General features: G+C 41.8%; 1 protein-coding gene across 1 annotated transcript in view; it reads left to right on the top strand.

The window, feature by feature from the left end:
• The window catches only part of adamts14 (ADAM metallopeptidase with thrombospondin type 1 motif, 14), a 45,177-nt gene that overhangs the window by 15,459 nt on the left and 6,981 nt on the right, over window positions 1-22,737 (top strand). Inside the window, exons 4-15 of the mRNA XM_073489695.1 lie at window positions 2,327-2,523; window positions 7,935-8,018; window positions 10,440-10,596; window positions 12,730-12,835; window positions 16,533-16,676; window positions 16,855-16,987; window positions 18,070-18,183; window positions 18,331-18,479; window positions 19,757-19,929; window positions 20,066-20,199; window positions 21,917-22,040; window positions 22,279-22,359. Of these exons, the coding sequence (XP_073345796.1) occupies window positions 2,327-2,523; window positions 7,935-8,018; window positions 10,440-10,596; window positions 12,730-12,835; window positions 16,533-16,676; window positions 16,855-16,987; window positions 18,070-18,183; window positions 18,331-18,479; window positions 19,757-19,929; window positions 20,066-20,199; window positions 21,917-22,040; window positions 22,279-22,359 (1,596 nt within the window). The remainder of the gene's footprint in view (window positions 1-2,326; window positions 2,524-7,934; window positions 8,019-10,439; window positions 10,597-12,729; window positions 12,836-16,532; window positions 16,677-16,854; window positions 16,988-18,069; window positions 18,184-18,330; window positions 18,480-19,756; window positions 19,930-20,065; window positions 20,200-21,916; window positions 22,041-22,278; window positions 22,360-22,737) is intronic.

The following is a 22,737-nucleotide window of genomic DNA, read 5'->3' as shown; positions in this document are numbered from 1 at the left end:
TTTTCACCGCCCTCGTGAAATGGGTTTTGTTCATTTTTGAACAGGATGCTTTCTTTTGTGTAGTGATGTAAGATGTGGGATCACCTTTGCATTAGAATGGTGTAGCCGTGTTGTTGTTAACCTTTTTCCATTACTGATGTAATACCTCAATTGTCGACTCGCATTGGAAAGATGTTATTTGAAGGGGAGCAGCGTTACTGTCCTGCATTTGTGGTCTAACAGTGTTACTTCTGGTTTTTGTGCCTTTATCTCCCTCCGGCCCAAAGCCAGCATCCCAATAAAGGCTTACAACAGGTGATGAGGCTTTTTCCACAACAGTGAACAGACTAGAGCCTGACTGAAAAAGATCCATCATCAATATATCACCAGAAATACACGCATTTTTGGAAATGATCCTTCAAATGTGGTTATCAAACACAAAAGATATGTAACAGAGGTCGTTATTGATATTTTACATATTTTGCATCTTTTTCTGCATTTTATTCTCCCAAAGAGAAAGTTTTCATATCGATGCATATCGGGCAACAAGTATGCTAGGGTGTCTGCGGTGACAAAATGTTCCCACATTAAAAGCATTTAACCGGTTAACAAGTTGACTCTTATTTTGAAGTTGGCTGGTCGCAGGAAAATACAATGTGTTCAGTGAGATTTGCACTGCTGTCATTCATTGAAAATGTGCCTTCAGAGCAAACCGTGGTCATTTTCTACATTTGTTGACAGCAGATCAGTTTGCAGTCTGCACACCTACAACTTCTCAGTGAGGTGCCCAACTCCTTTTCCCTCATTGACGTTATCAGGTTCTCTAGTTAGCATTGTGTTTAAATCCAAAATATTGCCAAATAGATGCTTTTGCTTTTTCGCCTTGACAACAAACCCTCCGCTGTCGTCTTGTCAGTCAACAGTTCTTACTCTCGTTTCGTAAAAGTGTGACTCCTGCTGCTCTGAGTAGACGTCTGCTGCAGTTTGTGATCGTAGCGCCGGTTCTACAACTAAGAATTCATTTTTAAAAAGGCAAAACAACGGTTGGGCGGTGGACAAGTAATGTAACTGGTGTATGCCCAACCACCTAATAGACTACGGTGTCAAACCTGCTATAAGCCAATACCGATGTCTGTGATGGGCTTTTATCGGCCACCGAATATATCAGTCAACATCAACAGTAGACTCTAGAATAACCTTACCACCAAGTTTTACAGCTACTGCAAACAGTTAATTTGATTTTTGCAGTTGTCATCTTCCATGCCTTTATCTGTTATCTGTTTGTTATGCATTTTAAATGAATTGCGTATCAGTAGATTGATCTGGAGCTTGTTGTTTGAATGTTTACAGAGCACTGTATTTATCCCTTATTTCCATTTTGCAGCTTTGTGCCGAAGGGATTTTCTTGAATGCATGAGAAAATGTTACATGTCTCCATTTATATCAGACAGGCTTTAATCACTGCCTCTACAAAAGATTGCAATAATTCATAGCTTCAAGCAAAACATGCCATGAATGTTTGAGCAAGGCAATTTCAGTCAGACATTTTATAACCTCCTGTATAGGTATTTTTGTATGTTGGTCGTTTACATAGCAGAACATCAGAATCTTGTCATCGATTGCATGCCATTTTCAACTGACTGCTAAATATAATTGGCTAATGTCCTTACAGTGCTCTTTTTTTAATGCAGATCCAGATGTAGATTAGAAATGACTCCAAAAACAAACATTTTCTATTGTTGTGCACTCTTGAAAGCGATGACACTCTCTGAGACCTTTCTATTCATGCCTCTGTGTTGTTTTCACACATGATTGCATTTCAATTTCCAGTTTATCAAGAGCATGTCTCAGACGACACTCTATTTTCTCAAGAGACCTTTTCCATCTCACAGTCTCTGCCATTGCCTGAATCTATAGAATAGAATATCACGCAATTTATATCTTTCAATAAGTGTTTCAGCTCTGACAAACACAGCCATAGATAGACAACATAGCGTACAGGAATATGGCAGAACATAGCTGGAGTGCTTTCATATGTTGTTTGGAGTTGGCATGACTCAGCTAGGATTCGTGCTCTGAATGCACATATTATAGTTTGGTGGAATGTGGAGCAGAGAGGAAATACACTCCGGACTCAGTGGGCCAACCATTTATTTAAGAGGAATATTTTGACTAGGGTGCACAGGCCTTTCAGGATTGCTCCTGAGCATCCTGAGATATTTTGTTGTCGGTTTTGACACAGACATACTGAATTACACTTCACAGCGGCTGAAACAAGAGAAGAAGTATCATCAGATTCCCAGCAGTCCATTCACTGACTTGTTAATGTTCTGGCTGTGTTTTGCAGTTGCAGACTTCGGGATCGCGAACCTCCCTGCGGCTCTGGATCTTGTCGAACATAAACTGTCTGAGTCCGAGCGCAAGAGGAGGCACGCCAAGAAAGACGACTACAACATCGAGGTGCTGCTGGCTGTGGACGACTCGGTGGTGCGCTTCCACGGCAAAGAGCATGTGCAGAATTATGTTCTCACGCTCATGAACATAGTAAGTCCTGTTTGGGTTTTTCAGTGAAATGTTCGCCACCTGCTGCTTGTTTATGTTTATGTTTGTTTGTTTGTTTGTTTATCCCAACATGATATATATATGTATATATATATATATATATATATATATATATATATATAGAGAGAGAGAGAGAGAGAGAGAGAGCTGCACTGAACCATTATTTTAATTCTTGATTAATGTACTGATCATTTTCTTGATTTATAGATTAAATATTTGTCAATAAAATGTAATGAAGTTGTATTTTAGATATCAATAAATAGTGACGAATAGAAGGCAGTCTTGGATCCCACTGGCTATTGTCTGACGATGATTTGGCTTATAGAGGCAATGGCCAATGTTTCCGCTGTAGCCAACGGATATCAACGGATATATAAATGAAATGCACCATTCTGCAAAATTTGTACTTTCAGTTTTAGTATAATTTGATGCTAATACTTTTGTACTTTTACTTAAAGGTGCAATAAGGACGAATTTTACTGGAAAACATTCATAACTTAACTAAAATTATCAGCCCTGACGTTATGATGTCTGCGTATTGTGTTGCAGAGATGTGGGCCGAAGTTAGCATGCTAACCAGCTAGCCACGGCCCGTCTCGGTCCAAAGCTCCTTTTCCTAGCGGTGTAAACAGCAACACTTCCCCGCTGCTCCGAGCTCCCAGTCTGGGCTGCTAGCTGCATGGCTAACTGAGCTAACTAGCTAATGGCAGCCACAGTCAGCAGCAGTAAGAAGTTGCTCTATGATATGCTGCCCCCTTTTTGTTTAAAATATGAATTCAACAGGTGGCCAATTCTTACATACTGCACCTTTAAGTAAAAATGTGTGAATTTACTTCTAACAGAGTATTTCTACACTGTGGTTCTGTCCTACTACTATTACTAGTACTTCTTCCGCCTCTGATAACGGATATTTGGACCTCGACTTCATCTTCTGTGTGCAAATCATTGTTTACAGTCAGATTAGTGACTTCAGATGTCCAGACAGCATTTCGGCTTATCTTTGCAAACAGATATTTACATATGAATGCAGATAAATCCAAAAAACACTAAATAGCAGCTTAATCGCTGTCAGAGACTGCAATCCTGCTAAAATGTGATTAGTCAATACTACTCTCTCTGCAAATGGAAACCAGAAGGCCTTTGATACCAACATTTTGTCCCCTTTATCTCTTGCCCACAGTTTCTGCATTCACATGCAGATTTCTGTTTACTGGGAATAAGTCAAAAATGACAACTTGAAATTGCTTGTGTCTGTTTGTTTGACCCACATCCCAAAACCAAAGAATATCACTTTATTATTAAAATAGTTGCCAAATAATTACGTAATAGCTGCAGCTCCACAAATATCCTTTGTTGACTAGAATACACTGCTGAGTTTGATGATCTTTCTCTGCTTTTATCCAACTGTTATTTTTTCCTCCATGCCCTCTCTAATATCAGACCTCGCCGCACTTCTTCCCAGACCTCCCCCCCTCTCTCTAGCTGTTTATGGATTACTGATGAGAGCGAGAGGGAGAAAAAAAAGGAAACTCTCAGCTCATTCATTACGGGTTCCACCAGCTCCTACCACCATAATCTGCTTACTGGGCCCAAATCCCCCAAGTCAGATTTTCACAGGGTGCTGGTTTCACTCTGTAACAGTTACCATTTGGACCCTGCATGGTGGTCTGATTAGCTGCACAAGACCAATTAGAAAGTTGAGTGGGAGCTGAGCGGGGCAGCCGTGGAAAGCAGCGCCAGAAGTCCGCTCGCGCTGCCAAGCTGTGCTTACATGATGATGTGTTTATTTAATTAGGATATTATATTCACATTCCGTCCACAAATGTCTTCAGCAGAGCGAAATGTCTAATTTTAATGACCTCGGCTGATTAAACTGTGAAGTGCCTACAAGAGTGCGCGCTGTAACTGTCAGTCCTCGGTGTCTACTGCTCTTTGATAAGCACTTATGAGTATTTCAGGTCACTGGCAGGAGAAGAGAATTTGTGGAAGTTGTAAGGGACAAAATCGACTGAGTTATGAGTTTTCTTTCTTCTTAAGATTCATACATTCGCAGTCATGCTAAGTGAAATTTGACATAAGAAAATGTGCAACTTCCAGAAAGAAAGGTGCAGTTTAAACAAATGAGGGTCTAAAGTCTTTAGTTCCACTCGTAAGCCATAGGCTTGCTGTGTCTGAAAGAGCTCTGCCCACTCAAATCCCTCTGAATCCCTGCTCCGTGGCTGCAGAATGTGTAGTACCACCTGGAGAAACTCTCCCTGAGGGATTGATTACTGGACATCCTGTCTGCGCGAAGCCAAGGTGACTGCCGAGGTGCCTGCCGCACAATGGCTGTGTTGTTTGAGCGCGGACCAGGTTTTGTCCACGTCGATGTGATGCTGTACACAAGCCAGGGACACCTAGCGCCTGCAGACCACAGCTGCTACTCTCATTTTCAGCCGCAACAGTACGACTCCAGCCCCTCCTCCTGGCTTTGTCATTATCCCAGTAAACGTGAGGTTGGCCCATCCCTCAGCGGGACTCGCCGAAATGTTTTGACCTGTCAAAAAAAATATGCAACTTCAGTGTTCACAAAAGTCGTCATGGAACTTCTATGATGCCATTTTTTGGTTCTGTCCTCATTTTCAGCAGCTTTTCTGTTTCAGTTCCAACATAAACACACGTATATAGGTCAGTATGGACCAGTCTAGGAATTTGAGCTCGTAACAAATCTGGGAGAACTTCGGGGTCACTTGAGTGTTCTTTAAAGCATTTATTGACCTGAATAGGCTTCTGTGAATGGAATATTTGCTTAAATGCCTTGGGTGTAACCCTGCGTCCCAGAGCAAATTTGGACTTAAGCCAAGATACCTTTCTTCAGTGACAGAGCTTTTGTTGTGCACGGGTCATAATTTGTACCCAGAGAAAGCTGAGTGACACACACTTGTTGGTGTTTTAGCAAAGAGTAGCTCTTCTGTTTTTCTGTTTACCACATCTGAAACCTTGTGAGCATTTCTGTCTTTTATGAGCCTGCACAAGAACAAATACTGATGCCTCTGGTTTTGGCATTGGACAAACATCACTCTCCACTATATGAAAGCTCCACATTTTCAAAACTGAATGTGGATGCTTAGCGCTTTAGCTCTCACGTCTCATCTCAAACCAAGAAAACAAAAGACAAAGTTTTCTTGAAACTTCAGCACAAAGAGAGAAAGAAAATGAAGCTGCTCACAGCCTTGGTGAAGCTGAGTGCTTTCAATTTTATTTGTAAAGCTGAATGTGTTGACGTTACGTCAAAGACGTCTATGTGCCGTGTTGCAGAGATGTCTACCGAAGTAAACATGCTAACCAGCTAGCACAGGCCCGTCCTGTCCCGTGATACCACTTAGTACCACTTAGTCTGATAGCCCCCATAGTTTCAGCTCAGAGATGTGGGCGAGCGGCGAGTTCGCTACTTAGTCTAATACGTAGGCAAAATAAAATCGCAAAATGTCAAGAAAGGAATGTTTTTCCACCTATTTTCCTCACTAAACATAAAAATACAATCATACACCATGACTGAACTAAGATCCCCGTTGCCTGTGGTGACTCCTACTTCATGATCCAAGGTCGCGGTCCAGGCAAACTCCATTCATCCAAAAAGGCAACTAGCTCCACAGCCAAAGATAGCTACAGCAAAGAGTATAGTGAGCGGCACTTAACAGTTCTGCTGCCTCCTATAGATCTGGAGTTACCTTTGAAATCTGGCCATATCTTACAAATTACTTCTGTAAACTGGTATCTCTCAGTTCACAGTATGTTCAGCTGATATTCTGTGATCCAGTTTCAATAGTGCTAACCGTGAGCCACAGAACAGAGAAACTGTGGCAGCAGCAGCAGCTTAAAATTGAATAATTTAAGCTCCATATTGTATTATTAGTTTCCCGAAGCTGAACTGAAGCTCTCTGATTGTCTGTGAGCCACTGAATGTTGTCTATAGGAGAAATGAATGGCGCTTACCTCCACCCGACACACTGTCGCTCTTCCACTGTGCAATTCTAATTGACCCTGCGATTGTTAATTTAGTTTGAAATTGTGGCTGAGCCGATGAGTGTTACTTCTCCATAACAATCTCAATAGAACAAATGATGTAGATGGCGATAAATTAAGCACAGATGTTTCGTGAATTATTTCCTAAGCTTGTGTAACACAACTTGAAGTTAAGTTTTATGAGTCTGTCGCACCCACGTGCCTTAAAAGTGTTGTAAAACACATGTTTCCTCTCAAGTCCAGAAGTCACGTGGAGAAATGTGAGGGCACTTTGTGAAGCGAAATGACTCCATGTTTACCAATCCAGAGTCGCCCTGTTTGTTTGGTGCGTCGTTAATTACAACCCATAACCAACATGTCCAAACTTAAGGGCTTATTGATTTATGGGAAAAGGAATATTCCCCTCTTATTTTCCTCTGAGCTGTATTTATCACCTGCAAAGTGAAGCAGCTGATTGACTTTATGGCTCCCTGGAGGAGTTTAGAGACCGTTCGGTGAAAATAAAGTGGAAATTGGACTGAATGGGGTCCTAGCTCGGCCCTGGGTTAAGCATCCGCATACCGAGGCATTATTATAAAGCCAAATAGCAGTCGATACACATTTCTGGGTCAGGCTTTTTTTTTTGCATAACAGCGTTGGTTTGATTGGATGTCTGCCAACATCTTAACAGCATATTTCATCACGATTCCCGGCTTGTTGTAAGAGATGAAAAAACAAACAAAACTCCCACATTTTTCGACGGCCTGCTGCTGTACCTCAGAAACAGAATCTGAGGAAGCAGCAACACACCAGCGTGATCGTGTCATCTTGTACCGATCACTTTAAACGGTTTTAAACAAATGTTTGCGACTTGCTTCAGATTGAAAGTGTAAAGACTTCATACACCTCTCAGCAGCACAAACAAACAGCACTTTCCTTCACTTCAAAGATGCAAGCAGCACAGCTCCAACCCGAGATAAACTGTTAGACCTCTTACATCTTCTTCTCTTTGCCTTTGAATACTCTCGGTATAAAGCTTCACACAAGTGAAGTTAGATAATAGACCTCTGAGAGTCAAGCTGCACTTTAAATTCCTTTCATTTTGATGCCAGTCACCACCTCTGGGAACTAGAGATGAACGCAAGAACATCTCTTATTTTCTTTTGTATCTGCTCTCGCTTACTTCAGGTACGGTATTTGACTTGATCTGAAGCCATGCATTCGCTCACCTCAGACTGACTGCAGTGTGTTCGTACAAACGCTCAGCCATGCCCTTGTTTGTGTTATTGGCCTGTGCGTGATCTGCAGCCTCAATATTGTGAGACCTTCTCAATCACCTTCATCATATGCGTTGCGTTCATGTCATCGTTCATGTCAATGACAGGTGCCGCTCTGTAACTTCCTTTCAGGTTGATGAAATCTACCACGATGAATCTCTGGGAACCAACATCAACATCGTCCTCGTTCGCATGATAATGGTTGGGTACCGACAGGTGAGCTATGTCACAGATTGTTATTGTCTATATATCTATATATGGGAGTATATTTTCAAAGACATGTTAGAAAACAGACATATTTTCATATAAATTGCTCAAAATGCAACAGTATATGATACATCTTGCCTACAGGAAGCGATTTAGTATATATAACATTATGTTTGGAAGGAGAACGAGGACGGAGTTTGCCACCATCTGAATAAAAAAATAATAGAAAGAAATAACAGAAAGGCAGATTCATTTTGCCATGTGCTTTCTAAGTGTGACGCTGGAGCTACCCATCCAGCGTCATCTCTGGAAGCAGTAGTAGTATAAAGAGCAGGAAAGGTCTGAGTCAGAGGGTGGTTCGGTCTGTCATGCGCAGGATTTTTCCCAAGGAGACTGCGGTTGGCATCCCACGTGTGACCAAATGTCGATGAGGATTTGTGTCTGAGTTAGGTTACATCAGTCAGTTAATCTAAGTTACGCAAGTGATGTGCCTGAACATCATTTTAACACAAAGCAGGATATTTTTCTCAACCAAACCAAGATGTCTTAGTGCCTAAGCCGAACCAAACCGGGACCGCCTGGCAACCAAAAGTCATAATATGTCACAATATGTCAGCACGCTTTATTTTGAAAGTCTTACTAGACGCTTCAAGTTGTTTTATTGCCAAACTTGACCACAAACCCCTTCACGTGCAAAACTGACGACAGAGTGCTAAGTGGGGTGCCACAGTTTGAAGTATAATGTATCTCATTAGGGAGAGATCACCTTTTTTAATGCATCTGGCATTCCCCTGGCTGTCGAGCGGCCCTCAGCAGCGTGCGATTTGACGATGACTTGGGTCCACTCAGCGCTGCATTCACTGTTTGATTGACGGGCACACTGTAAAACAAACAAAAGATGAAATCAGGTCTAATACCAGAGACGATTCTGATTAAAATCTTGACTCAGCCAAATGAAGTTAGATCATTACAGTGATTGATAATCACACTGCTCAGTGCTGCCTGCTGCTCATTAGCTCTGTCAGCAGGGGCCGACATTCTGATCATGCATCGGGGAAATCATATGCACGCAGTAGAAATAACGCCATCTGACATTTATCACCGTAATTAAACATTCAGAGGCAGATGCTTGTTTAAATAACCCATATTACATGAGAACTTACATAAGGGACATACAGTAGAGAGTGAGGTGTGAGGAGAAAAACTAAATCTACACTATTTGCATTTCTGTTGTTCTGTATGTATGATGAATTTGTTTTTCTATTCACACGTTGTTACTCAGGCGATGTCACCTTTTATGATTTGGCTGCAGAACGTGTAGTAGTGACGTATGAGGTCATAATGGCACATGGCGTCGGACGCAAGAATTATTTTCCTGCCTGTTAATTTAAATACCTGACTGATGTTGCCGTTCGACTGACAATACTTGAGAGTATGTCTGCACAGTACCAATTAGATGAGCTTGAACTTGTCGAATGTGTGACCGGGCCGTTCAGTCAGAGATGAAAGACGACATGTTTCACCAGCTCCTCTGAGAGTCTTTTCATTTATTGCTGTCAATTACGGCGCCGTTTCACCCGTCACTGAGTTTTGTTGTTGAGCCGGATGGATTTTCATAACACGGGAGACTAAACAGGAGAAATTGCTTCTTTATACTTGTCACGCTGTTTCAGTTTCCAACAACAGTTTCCAATTGGAAATCGATGGTAAATCATTTTGCGACGCTCGGTGCCAGCTTGAGAAAACACACACAGGGCTGTTTTTTCTTATGTTCACAATGATAATCAGGTCCTGCTGACGACACATTAAGCAGAGGAGGAAGAAATCCGCTCTCTAAGTCTTTTTGGAATTGGATTCATGCACGCACAAATTTCCATCAAGTGTGATTCAAACTGAAATTTGCAGTGTTGTAAAAAGTACCCAAACGTCATACTGGATTAAAAGTAAAGATATGAGATTTTACTTTGGTAAAAGTGAGCGTGACCCATATGAATAGTACTTGAGTAAATGCCTGGAAGTATCTGATATTGAATATTCTTAAGTATCAATTCTGGCAAAAAAAAAGTTGACTTTAAGGTGATGATGGCTATCAAACTGTACAATGTCAATTACGGACTACAATAAAAAAAAATTATTCTACTACTACTACTACTACTACTATTTATAGAGGCATTTGTTCAAAAGCTTTCACTACATTTCTTCAGTAAACTAATACCTATAATCCAGAAGGCTGGCATTGGATTTGTCAAATATGGTTTCTACCGCTCAGACAGTTTCAGACAATTCATCTAAACGTTTCAAAACCACTATAAAGTCTTTCATTGTATTAAACAAGTGCGGCGCCCCCTGGAGTAAACTGAAAAGGTGAGCAATTACATTTCTGTTCACAGTTTGAGTGACATAACCTCCCCCGTCGTTGTGTTTCTGCAGTCTATAAGCCTGATCGAGCGTGGCAACCCATCCCGCAGCCTGGAGCAGGTGTGTCGGTGGGCCAACACGCAGCAGCGGCGCGACCCCGACCACGCCGAGTACCACGACCACGCCATCTTCCTCACAAGGCAAGATTTTGGTCCCGCAGGTATGCAAGGTACTGTATTTTCTCTCGATCGAGGCCTGTGCAGACTGAGTGCTGGTATCTGCTTCCATTCACAAAAAGGGGGTTGGCTTCAAGTCTCGCCCAGGTAAGGTCGACGGAAACTTTAAAAGCGGAGGCTGCAGCTGAGGTCGCGAACCCAGTTGTGCCCCACAGCGACCTAGCAGGGAAATAATTACTGAGCAGCTTTCCGAAACCTTGCTGACTTGACATTGACGCCACCCTGGAAATGAAAAATTGAGATTGAAGAAGGTTTTTGGCATGTAGAGAAAAAACAGAAATGTTTGTGAGGTTGTCATTTATGTAAACTAACTTGTTTTTTAACAGTGTTTTTTTTAACTTCACTCACAAATATAAGTAGGAAGTCCTCAATCTTAATAACACATGTTTGCAATTATCTAGCATTTGCCTCACGCTGTATTTCTTCTTTTCAGCCCTTCAAAAACAAAATTTGAAGCGAGCAGCCTAACCGCCAGAGAATCTGCACCCAGAGTGAACAAACATCCTCTGTGCACAAGTTCAAAACTTTTGCACTGTGTGTATTTTTAACTTTTTAAAGCACAAGTGTCATGTTTAGAGGACGACCCCGAGGCTACCTGGTTTGCTTGTCACACCTCCGGATGTTGCCATAGCTGCCGTTCTGTTGTGTTCAAAACAAGCCCTGGTTTCTAAGGCACCTTGCTCTGTGTTGTGCTGGACCGGGTGCTGTGTCTCAGGGTCACACGGAGACATCGCACTCCCTTGCCAAAGTTTAGCTGTGAGATGGTAGATTCTGTATCCAAACACAGATATTGGACTGTGGGATAAATAGAAGAATAATCCACACATTTTCTGGAGTAGCTGCAGATGTGCACACACGTGTTTACACTGTAAGTGTTTCTGATCTGCTCTCCTGGCTGATTTCCCATGTTTGAGTTCACCACCAGATGACAGAGACCCCCTCTCTCCTCTCTCGTGACACCAGCAGTTCCAGAAACTGATTTTTTTGACCCAAGCTGCTGCTGCTGCTGCTGCTGCTGCTGCTGCTGCACCTTTTCGCTTCAATGTGCAAAGCTCCCAATGACCTCTTCATGGGAATGTAGCCTGCATTCCCTTTTATCTGCCTCTCAGATAAAGGGGTCGTGCTCCACAACTGCTTCATGTTTCACTCGCAGCGCTAAATGTGTCCATTTTGTTGTCATCTATTAATCGAAACCATCAACCATCTGGATCAAAAACTGAATTCAAATTATTACTTTTTAGCTATGACTGAAATAACTTTCTGCAGATGTTTCTCCTTTTCAACACCACCAAAATAACCTGTCGTCACCGGCTGTCTGTCTGCTGCATTTTCTGCTTTTTACCTGCATGCCAAAAAAAGGTCTTCGGACGGTCAGAGAGCATGAAAAATTTGTCTGAAAAGCCGCCAAAAAGAAGGCCGGAAAAAAACCCAGCGTGCTTCTGAACCTAAATCAAACGCGCTAAGCTGAATCGCTGCACACCTCTTGATCGAGTCATGTTTCATGTTTGTGCTTTGCTTAAAAGTTTGATGAACTGTGTGAAATGTTGCTGCTGGGTAAAGATCACAGGCTTTCAGTTTACCTTGGTACCTTTCTTTAGGAGATGTTCTATACAATCTGTCACAAAGGAGCTTCTGGCCCCTTAAGATCGCCTCTACTTGCTTCTGTTTTATCTGCTGTGAGCGTTAATTGAGGTGTCTGAAAGGTGTTTTTCATTTGAGATAAAGGCTTCAGTGTGAATGGCTCACACTGCGTTAACCTTCAGTGTTCCTTTAATTTTCATGCATTGCACAAGCATTGTCAGGCCCTTCTAGTTCACCTTGATGTTTTGTTCTTATTATTGAGTGTTACTGCATATAAACAACCTACTGCATCAGATCAAAACCAGTACATCCATATGGACACATGGGTTTCGTCACAGCTCCAAGGCGACCACTAGAATAGAAGCAGGCATTCACAAATCACTGCAATCACATCATATTGTAGTATGTAAGTATAGCCTTCAGAGTTCAATGATGTCACATCAAGAGCTCATTTTCCACCTTGATCACCGGCGCTTTGTGAGAATACCCCGACCTTCATCCTGGTACTTGATTATTAGGGCTGTGTGGTCTTTTCTGTTGCCCAGGTTACGCTCCAGTGACAGGGATGTGCCACCCACTGAGGAGCTGCACTCTGAACCATGAGGACGGCTTCTCCTCCGCCTTTGTGGTTGCTCATGAAACCGGCCATGTGTGAGTAATGGCATGACGATGAAAGCACCAGCAGAGTCTCACAGGATCTTACCGCATCCAATTAGGCCGATAGTTTTGCACGGTAACTGTAGCCTGTAATTAAAGGCAGGGCGCTTTAACGGCAGTCTGTTGTCTTAACAAAACAAAGCATCTGGTTGCATCAGCACGTGCTTAGTCAGCTCTTTGTGGGGAAAACAACTGAGTAAATACACTGATCAATACCATATATATAAATACCACATGTGTTTGTCAATGTATTGTATATGCTGTGTCATATATACGCATATATACTCACTGTCCACTTTATCAGGTACACCGTGCCCCCTTGTTTATGTAAATGGTGAGGACAAAACACAAGATGCAGGATATTTTACAGGTAACAATAAACTAAACAAAAAACTAAAAAAGTCATGTCGTCACATGTGGAACAACAAACACACCAATAGTGATGTATCTGCGACAGTCCAGTATCAGCCAATTATATCACTGACCGATATATTGGGCTTTATTTAAAAAGTATTACTGAAACAATATTTTGAATACTGCTCCGCTTTCTGCAAAATTTTGGGTGGGAGAGAGACATACAATTCTGCCTTTGCATTATATAATGTAATTGATACATGCATCATGTAGAATAATTCTTTAAGTTTCTTTAATTTCTTTAAGTGAAGTAAAAGTATTAAGATACTTTCTAGTGGCTTGTATCCACTCCGTCTGTGAATTCGCACCCACCTTCCATTTAACATTCGGTCATAAAGAGAGTTATCATCAATAACTCCTGGTCCAGTTCACACCAGCTTTCTCTCTAATGGACCTTTTAAAGGTTCATGAAGAAACGTGTTTGACCTGTGCCCCCACTCTGGCATGAACATTTAAAAAAAAAAACTGTTCAGACAGGCTTGACTGGCTGTCACATCACACAAAAGAACAGACGAACAGGTCACCTCTTCATCTGCTCACTGGGGAAATGTGGCAGACTCCACGCTGCGATCGTCACGCTGAGAGACCTGGTCAATAAGCATGGCTGACTCATTGATCGAAAGCGTCACATTCACAGAACTGGATGACACCAACTCTGTAATGGTGCTTGTACAGCAGCTCAGCGTTTTAGACCTCTTGCTGCCTTCAGTTTCTCCACCATTTGATAAAAAAACCCAAATAAAGCAGATTAAAAGGTGAAAATGGGAAAGAAATACAATCAGCAGCTTTTTTGCATCTTCATATTTGCCCCCTTCTTCCTTCACTCCACATTGTCATCAGTGAAACAGCGTCCTCTTGCAGTAAGAAACAGAAAAACTTCTTAAAAAGTGAATACTAACTATGATGTCCTCACTGTCCTTTCACAGAATCACAGCCCAGCTTCCCAGAATATCATCTGCCAGAGCTTTTGCAAGTTTTTCTAAAACTAAAAAGCAGAAACTTTTAATTAGCGTACTGACTCAGACCCGTGGTTACAGCCAGCCGTGACCAGCTGGGTCCAGTCTGTGTCCTGGTGTCTGCGTGGGTTTCCTCTGGTTTCTTCAGTTCAAACACTGGCAGGTGAAATAAGATCTGTATATCTTCAGTAGGTGTGAATATGTTCACAGGTTTCAGCTCTGTGATAGACTGGCAATCACCACTTCTTAGCCTTTTGCTTAAACCTTTCATGACCACAAAGAGGCAAAGGGAGAATAAGAGTTAGATGGATATATTATAGTTATTATGCTGTCCCCAAGATAGAGACTGGATACGACTTGACTAGTCCAATTATCTGTCCATGCGGCAAGATAATGAAGTTGATTGAGTGTGGAAATAATAATAAAAAGCTTCATTGGGTGTTCAAAGGTTTGAAATAATTAGAAAATGCTTGTTTTTTTAGATCAAAGTACTTGAGATCAGACTTGCTTCAATGGAAAAATATGTGAAATGCGATGAATGAATACAAATAATGTCTTCTTCTTCTTTTGCATAATCTCAGCACAAACTTAAGATAAGAGGGTCTGGCTCAACAAGGATTCGAACCCACAAAATTGATTTTTTTCAGCCGACAACGACAATCGATGATGACATGCTTTGCATGGCTGAATTTCACATTTTTATAATTTAAGTTAATATGCTGTAGTTTATTCACACCTAAAGGGAAAAAGTCTAAAGTCAAATTTGCAATTTTGTTGTCTTCTTCTTCTTCTTCTTCTTCTTCTTCTTCTTCTTCTTCTTTTTCTTCTTCTTAGTCTTCTTCTTCGTTTCCATTTCTTCTTCTTCCTCTTCTTCTTTTTCTTCTTCTTTTCTTCTTCTTCTTCTAAATGACTTTAATGATCCTCTTTCATACTGACATTTGCGTCAAAGGCAAACACAGCTAAAAACTGGCATGTGAGCTTACTAAAGCGCCAGCTATTTCACGTGGTTCAAGAACTGATTGGAGATCAGCACTTATCACAGTTAATGTCTCCACTCTTGTCTGTATAGATGTTCGAGTCGTTTTAATTCACTGTTCCCAATAATACAAAATAGATGGATTGGGTTGTCAAGTGGCAGGTTGTATCCTAATGATTCATTTCTGAGCCATCACTAAATATCTCTAATAGGCTTGAACTGCTCATTAGATCAAAACCAGAAACTTTACGTCTTATCAGATCTCACTGGGAGACTATTGGTGCGTGTTACCAGATATCCTCCTGTCTCCCCCTCCAGACAGCGTGTCGGTTCGCTGTCAGTACAAAGAAAAGAAAGACGTCAGCGGCACCACAGAGGGCCCAAGTCCTGCCTCCTCTCCTCTTCTTTTAGCTCATGTCACTTTCTTATCGAGGATGCATTTAATCAGTCTCTGTGAACAGCTGAAATGTGTCCCTGCGGGTTTTTCTTTTCAATATTCAAACAATTCACAAATACCGACCCACCGCCGTAATGGCTAGTAAGATTCAAGGCTTTGCCAGTGCCTGATGAGATGTGGTGATACAAGCTCTACCTGAATGTGAATGGAAATGTCTTTGTGTTTGGAGTGGTTCTGGTGACAGAGCTGTCAGTGGGTGAAGCCTCAGCGCTAATAGAGAGCTCACATCACATCCTAATCCCCCTTCGGACAACATTTCTTTTTATTTCAGGACAAAGACATGGCAAATGAAGCTCCTTAGGACACCAGAATCCTGCCCCCCCCTCCTCATCCTCTCGTTCCACTTGTCTCTCTAACTCAGTGACATTTTATTTCATCCACCTCTCTGAAAGGTGTTCCTGGTGTTTACTTTTGGGTTTAATTCAAAAGATACATTTATTTTGTGAGCATTAAAAAGAAAACACACACACATCTATCTACAGTCTCATGTTCGTCTCATGTTTGACTGCAGTCTGTTTTACCATAGGTATCAATCTACCCATCAATGGGAAGAATTATGTATTTATTATTATTATTATGAATTTAAGTTACGTTTTTCTTTGAAAATCAACATCACAAAGAGCCTAAAAGTATTTTTCGTGAAAGAAAACATCTGGTGTAGTAACTGTATCTTGTGAAATATACCAAACGTATCAATGCATCGGCATTTATTGCTGTCTAAACACGAGCAGCTGAAGAAGCTGAAGCTCCACGGACACATTTCAATCAGCACTCCTTTAACCTAACAGGGAAAAATGCTGTGACTCTGCTGGTCATCGTTTTCCTCCATGATTTGCATTTCCTGTCCAGTAAACCACCTTTTTTGTAAACCACATTTTTCCCCATCAGGCTCGGCATGGAGCACGACGGCCAGGGGAATCGCTGTGCGGATGAGACCAGTATGGGCAGCATCATGGCGCCGCTCGTCCAAGCAGCTTTCCATCGCTATCACTGGTCACGTTGCAGCAAGCAGGAGCTCAATCGATACATCCAGTATGTTGTGTTTATCGCAGGTCATCTGCTCGCACCATATTGGTTTGATGCTGTGCAGCTTATGTGTGGAGCAGCTCAATGCGTTATTGATTTCTTTTTTTTTTTTAAATGTTCTCCTATCGTGTCTGTTATCCAGATCTTCACATTTATGACTCTATCATTCTCGTCTTATTTTTAGCTCCTATGACTGCCTGCTGGATGATCCCTTTGAGCACAAGTGGCCCAAGCTTCCCGAGCTCCCTGGGATAAATTATTCAATGGACGAGCAGTGCCGCTTCGATTTTGGTGTCGGTTATAAAATGTGCACTGCTGTAAGTCCCTTGCACCATTTAATCGCCAAAGTATTGATTGATTCATTCATCCCTTTGAGTCAGCAGTAATACTGAGGCCTCCTTGATAGTTTCTTACATGATTGGAAAAGCTGTCAAAGGTGCAAAGTGTAAGATATGGCCAGAACTTTAGTTTAAAGCATCCAAAAAATGAATTGTCATCACTACCTGTTTCTGGCGCGGTACAGCGTGTAGTCTGCTGTACTGTTGCGCCTCGTCCTCCTCAGTCAGTGAGAGACAGACAGAGAAATACAGAGAAGAGAGAATATTTAAACAAATAACACATTTTAGACACCCTGGAGAGAAGAATTCTTTTTTCTGATGTAAAGTTTTAGAGAAAACGGGCTGTAAAATCCGCCGCATCAATTTTTCTGTGAGTCACAGGAGTCGCCTCACGTCAATCCCCATCGAGGGGCTGGCACATGTGCACAGACTCTCTAAAGGGCAGGGTCAAAAAAATCAATGAATGACTGAAAAGTGATTAGTGTTACTTCATGTCCCAGATTTAGTTTATGCTAGAGGGCGAATTGTTCTACGCTCTTATATGAGAATAAAATGTAAAAAATTTAAAAAATGCTGTTGCATTTCACTGCAATCCTTCCTGTTTTATTTTGGAGATGTCAAGGTCGGCACATATGGCAGGGATGTCCACTCAAATTAGCATGCTAACCAGCTAGCCTGGCCTGACCTGTCTCTTTATACCACTTTTAGAGGCTGTGTTCAGTCCTGGTCTTGTGTCCAGACACTAGCTCCACAGCTAACTGAGCTAACTAGCTAAGAGTACAGCAGTGAGCAGCAGTTGGTAGTTACTCTTGTGATATGCTTCCCCCTATATTTTTGGAGCTACCTTTGAATTCTGGCCATATCTCACACGTTGCCCCCTTGATACGACAATGCAGCACACATACAGAATAAATAAACACATGATAACACAAAAAACACAACTGGTTGAGTGTGAACGTGGTGTACTGTGAGGGTGGATTTTTTGCCTCCGGTATAAAAAGGCTAAATGAAGGCATTTGTTTACTTGCCTTCATTTTCTTAATTGCTGTTTCCTTATTTAGTTTCGGACCTACGACCCTTGCAAGCAACTGTGGTGCAGCCATCCCGACAACCAGTACTTTTGTAAAACCAAAAAAGGTCCTCCGGTGGACGGGACGGAGTGCGCACCAGGAAAGGTAGGAAATGTCTCAAACTCTGGGCGGTAATAACAAAGTGGAGCTCTCTGATGATAGGAAGTAAGAGATAATCAGGGTGTTTTCAAATGTCACTGTCTTTAGTCTGGGCTTCGTTGACATTTCTTCCTGTCTTTGTCCTGATTTTAGTGGTGCTTCAAGGGCCACTGCATCTGGAGATCCAGCCAGCAGCCTCAGGGCCACGACGGGAGTTGGGGCTCCTGGTCGAAGTTCGGCACCTGCTCCAGAACGTGCGGAGGTGGAGTCCGCTCCCGCAACAGACAGTGCAACAACCCTCCGTGAGTGCTGCAGCAGCGGGGAAACTCTCAGCTGCCAGGCCGTTTATATGTTGTGTGTGTTCATCCAGCAGATGATGACGTACTGTCAAAGTGTGAGTGCGGAGCTGGAGAGCAGGGCCAGCACTGTTTTTGATTAAGTTTGATGAAAACTTGGCTTTAAAGAGTAAAGAGCCTGAGCTACTATGTTACCCAAACATGATATAATGAAGCATTTATCTTCATTTAAGGGCCCGTCCGAATTCTGAGCTATTGTGTATTGGGAGTATTCAGGCACAAACGGTCCATTTTAAATGTTAATGAAGAGAAATACAAAACATAGTTGTAATCCAGTTTGGCTTTCTCAGTCTACTGTGATCAGCAGGCACCAGGTTGTTTAAGCGGCCTCTCAGCCGACACTTGGACTTGTCTTAAGATACGGTCATGTTAAGCGCGTGTTTCCTGTTTCAGTATAAACACTGACCCTGCAGATGTGCACAGTTTACCAATAGAAACACTGATGCACTGTGTTTGGAAATGTCTTTATCATCGGCACGTACAACAAACAAGTAGGACATTTTTTGAAAAGAAAAAAGTACGTCAAACAGTAAACTAAATACTTACTGCATACAGTTAGCCTGTGGTTGGGAATTGGGACACAGCTGACAAACTTAAATACACTCTAAAAAGTCTGTGGGCACACTGTGAAGCAGATACAGTGCGACAGAGAAATAAAGGAGCTGCAACACGGCTGCAAAACATTAAAAACAAATGTCGAGTCTTTGACACACATGGAGCTTTTCTCTTTGTCAAGCTGAATTTGACACAATTCGTCATCGCATTTTGAACTTTCGCTAGTTTCAGCCCCGAAAAGGACAGAGTCTTCTTTAAGTTCATTAATTATACCTCTGCTTTTCTTCAAAACGTCTGCTGTGACAAAGGCCCACTGTGCCAAGTTAGGTAACTGCTGAAGTAACTCCACACCTACAAAATCAGCTGCTTAAAACACCTTCAAAATAAAAGCCTCCTTACTGAGACAACTTAAGTGAAATGATCCATCTAGTCTATAAGGATCCGATCGGGATTAGTAACATGTTTACGGATTAAATAGTCTATTGAAAAATCTTATCGTACTTAAAAGGTTATTACAGGACTTTCTCTAATAAGTTTAGTGCAGAGTTTAGTGCACATATTATTTGTTCCCATCAATACTTTGAATGAAGGAGGTTCATGTTTCCTTTGGATCTTTGTGAATATCACGATGTCTTGAAAAGCATCATTTTGTTATTGTCACCCCTCAGGCCTGCCTACGGGGGCCGAGACTGCCCCGGCTCCACTTTTGACTACCAGATGTGCAACACAGAGGAGTGCGCTGGCCCGTACGAGGACTTCCGCGCTCAGCAGTGCGTCCAGAGGAGCAACAAATACCACAAAAACATCAAGCACACCTGGCTGCCGTACGAGCACCCAGATGGTAAGTCTGTGAAGAGCTAAAGCAAAGTGGGCTCAAAGTTAAGCTCTGAAGTGGGAAGATGATATTTGCAGGAGGCTGATCTGTTTATTGGATCCTGAAGATACGAGACGCGCGTGTGTGTTTTTTGCGTTTGCAGAGGGTCGTAAGTGCGAGCTGAGCTGCAAGTCAAAGGAAACAGGAGAGGTGGTGTTTATGAACCAAGTGATGCATGATGGGACCCGCTGCAGCTACTCGGAGCCCTTCAGCGTGTGCGCTCGTGGAGAGTGTCTGGTACGTTTCTACTAAGACTACATGCACACAAACACAAACTTTGGCATGTTTTGGGACATTAAAAATAATTACTTGTCTCTGATGACACTGAAAAACTTTCTTTAAATTACACCGACCGTTTCTCCTTCATTAAATAACCCAGAATCTGTAAATAAGCAAATATTTTTTAATTGCAAAAGTTGAACTCATTAGTATTACACACACAAACACACATAAAGTCACATAAACACAAACTTTTGGATGGTCTACTTTCTTTTTTATGTTGCTGCTGTTATGTAGTTTATTATTGCTTATTTCTATTTAAGTAAATTGGGCAAATATTTAGTAATTTAGTAACTTTGATGTATGTTTTTTAAACTTTCATGCTAAAAGAGAAAAAAAGAATATTTTATAAATTGAATAGATATAAATTGAGCAGGCAGGCAGTGGTTTTAAAACTTTTAAAACAAGCCTAAATGTCAAGGCGCACCTAAGGATTCATATCTGTTCAAAACTGCCGTTATAACACTAATTATCTAATCACTCTGTATGTGTTTATTTTTATCTAATAATGCCAAATAAATGTAACTCATTAAGGATTTATGAACTAAATGGTTCAAGAATTCATTTCAAACTTTGTGCACGTAAAAGCAGCAACACACGCAGGTCACAGACTTAAAAACTGAACTTCTCTGGCCAATAAAGCGATCAGTTCTCCCTCCTCGCTATCCTCCTTCACACTGGCTGTCAATCAGAGTCGTTGACGTGTCACGCTTTAATAATTCCCACCACTTGACGATTGTGGAAATGAAACACTGGAGCTCCCTAAAGGGCACAGCGAGACAGTGTGTGAGCAAAATGGATTAGATAAGATTTTTCTATTGTTGCAACAGCTCGAGAGTCATAAGCAGAAGGAAAACAGCGATCGAATGATCGATAGAAATGAGACAAAGACAAAAATAGCAATAGTAGTAAGTAATGATGATGATAAGATTATATACACTCTCACCTTTCACATATATGACCAATGGGGGACATTTGCACAGCATATTTTACCTATAATACACACTTTAATCCTGAGGGGAAAACTCACAGCAGCAGGACACGAATAAACCACACAGAATGGTGCAAAAGACAAAAATATCACAAGCACAAGTACGAACGTGAGAGTTTCATGTAAATGTACGTAAACATTAGGCGTGCAAAATGGATGTAATGAACGTAAGTTCGATATGAAAACAGCCTTCGAGCGTCAAACTCTGCGCATTTATCACTCTGCACAGTGAAGGTCAAAACATCCAAGTGAAGTCATAACACGCAAAAGACATTTTGAGGTGAATATTAAATATCTCACTGCAGATTTTACATCAATTTCACTCCAACGGTGCTTTAACCTTTACTAGAGTGTATTTTGATGATGTAAACCGTGTCCTCGCTACGCAGTTATTTGATGAATAATCTGTAAATAAATGTCATGCACAGCACAAACACTTACTGACATCTCAATGCTCACCTGGGACGTAAAACGTTGGGACTTTTATTGTTGCAGACCAGCTGCTCAGTGTTTTGGCTGCTCTCCCGTTTTGTCTGGGTGTGTTTCCATTATGCATCACCATCAGGCTCTGAGCCAGACGCCTGCAGTGTGTTCTCATGGCATCATTTTCCCAGAGGAGTCATCGGAGTCTGTGTAAAAGTCATGCTGATTTGACTGACTGTCTTCGCTCTTTCCCCCTCGCAGCATGTCGGCTGCGACAAAGAAGTCGGCTCTTACAAACAGGAGGACAAATGTGGAGTGTGCGAGGGGGACAACTCGCACTGTCGCACCGTGAAGCTGACGCTCACCAAGACCCCCAAAAAGAACGGTAAATATCGACCACAGCTCAGCGGCTCTGCTTCACATGAGTTATTATATAAAGCTCAAAATCATTTACCCAGAGACCTTAACCACATGTTCCCAATCATCTGTCTGACCCAATCTTCTCTTGGACCAAACTTTCTGTTACAATGTTAGCACATAATTAGCTGCTATCACAGATCAGAACAGATGCCTGCTGTCCAAGGCACCAAGCTGAACCGTGCCATGTCTCCTTGTCTCATTAGGACTGCTGAAAATGTTCGACATCCCAATAGGAGCCCGACACATCGTTATCGAGGAGAACGAAACTTCCCCTCATATAATTGGTGAGTGTCTCACATCCTTTCCCACCTACGGAAACGCACGATACAACAGATGCTCAGTTACAGAATTGGTTTGTGGATTTAATTCGAAACACAGGAGCAGTGTTTTTCCAAATGTTACAGCTTTCTTGTTTGTGCCTGCTGTTGTTTGCCTTGTAAGACCAGCTGTTTAACTGCACTGACTGGCACAGACCAGAGCAGAGTGTCACCAAGCTCAAAAACAGCTTTTGCTTCATTTCATCCAGGATTGAAAAAATGTATTCGCAGCGTTTCCAAGTGTAACCTACAAATTTGATTAACGGTCAGACTTCACAGGTTAGTTCGACAAATCGGCCAATAATATCATAATAAGACAGGCACTGATACCTTTTACTTTTTCTT

This window comes from Pagrus major, chromosome 20 (assembly GCF_040436345.1).
Source record: "Pagrus major chromosome 20, Pma_NU_1.0".
NCBI lineage: Eukaryota > Metazoa > Chordata > Actinopteri > Spariformes > Sparidae > Pagrus > Pagrus major.
Note: the sequence above shows the minus strand (reverse complement) of the source record. Positions and strands in the feature narration are given on the sequence as shown.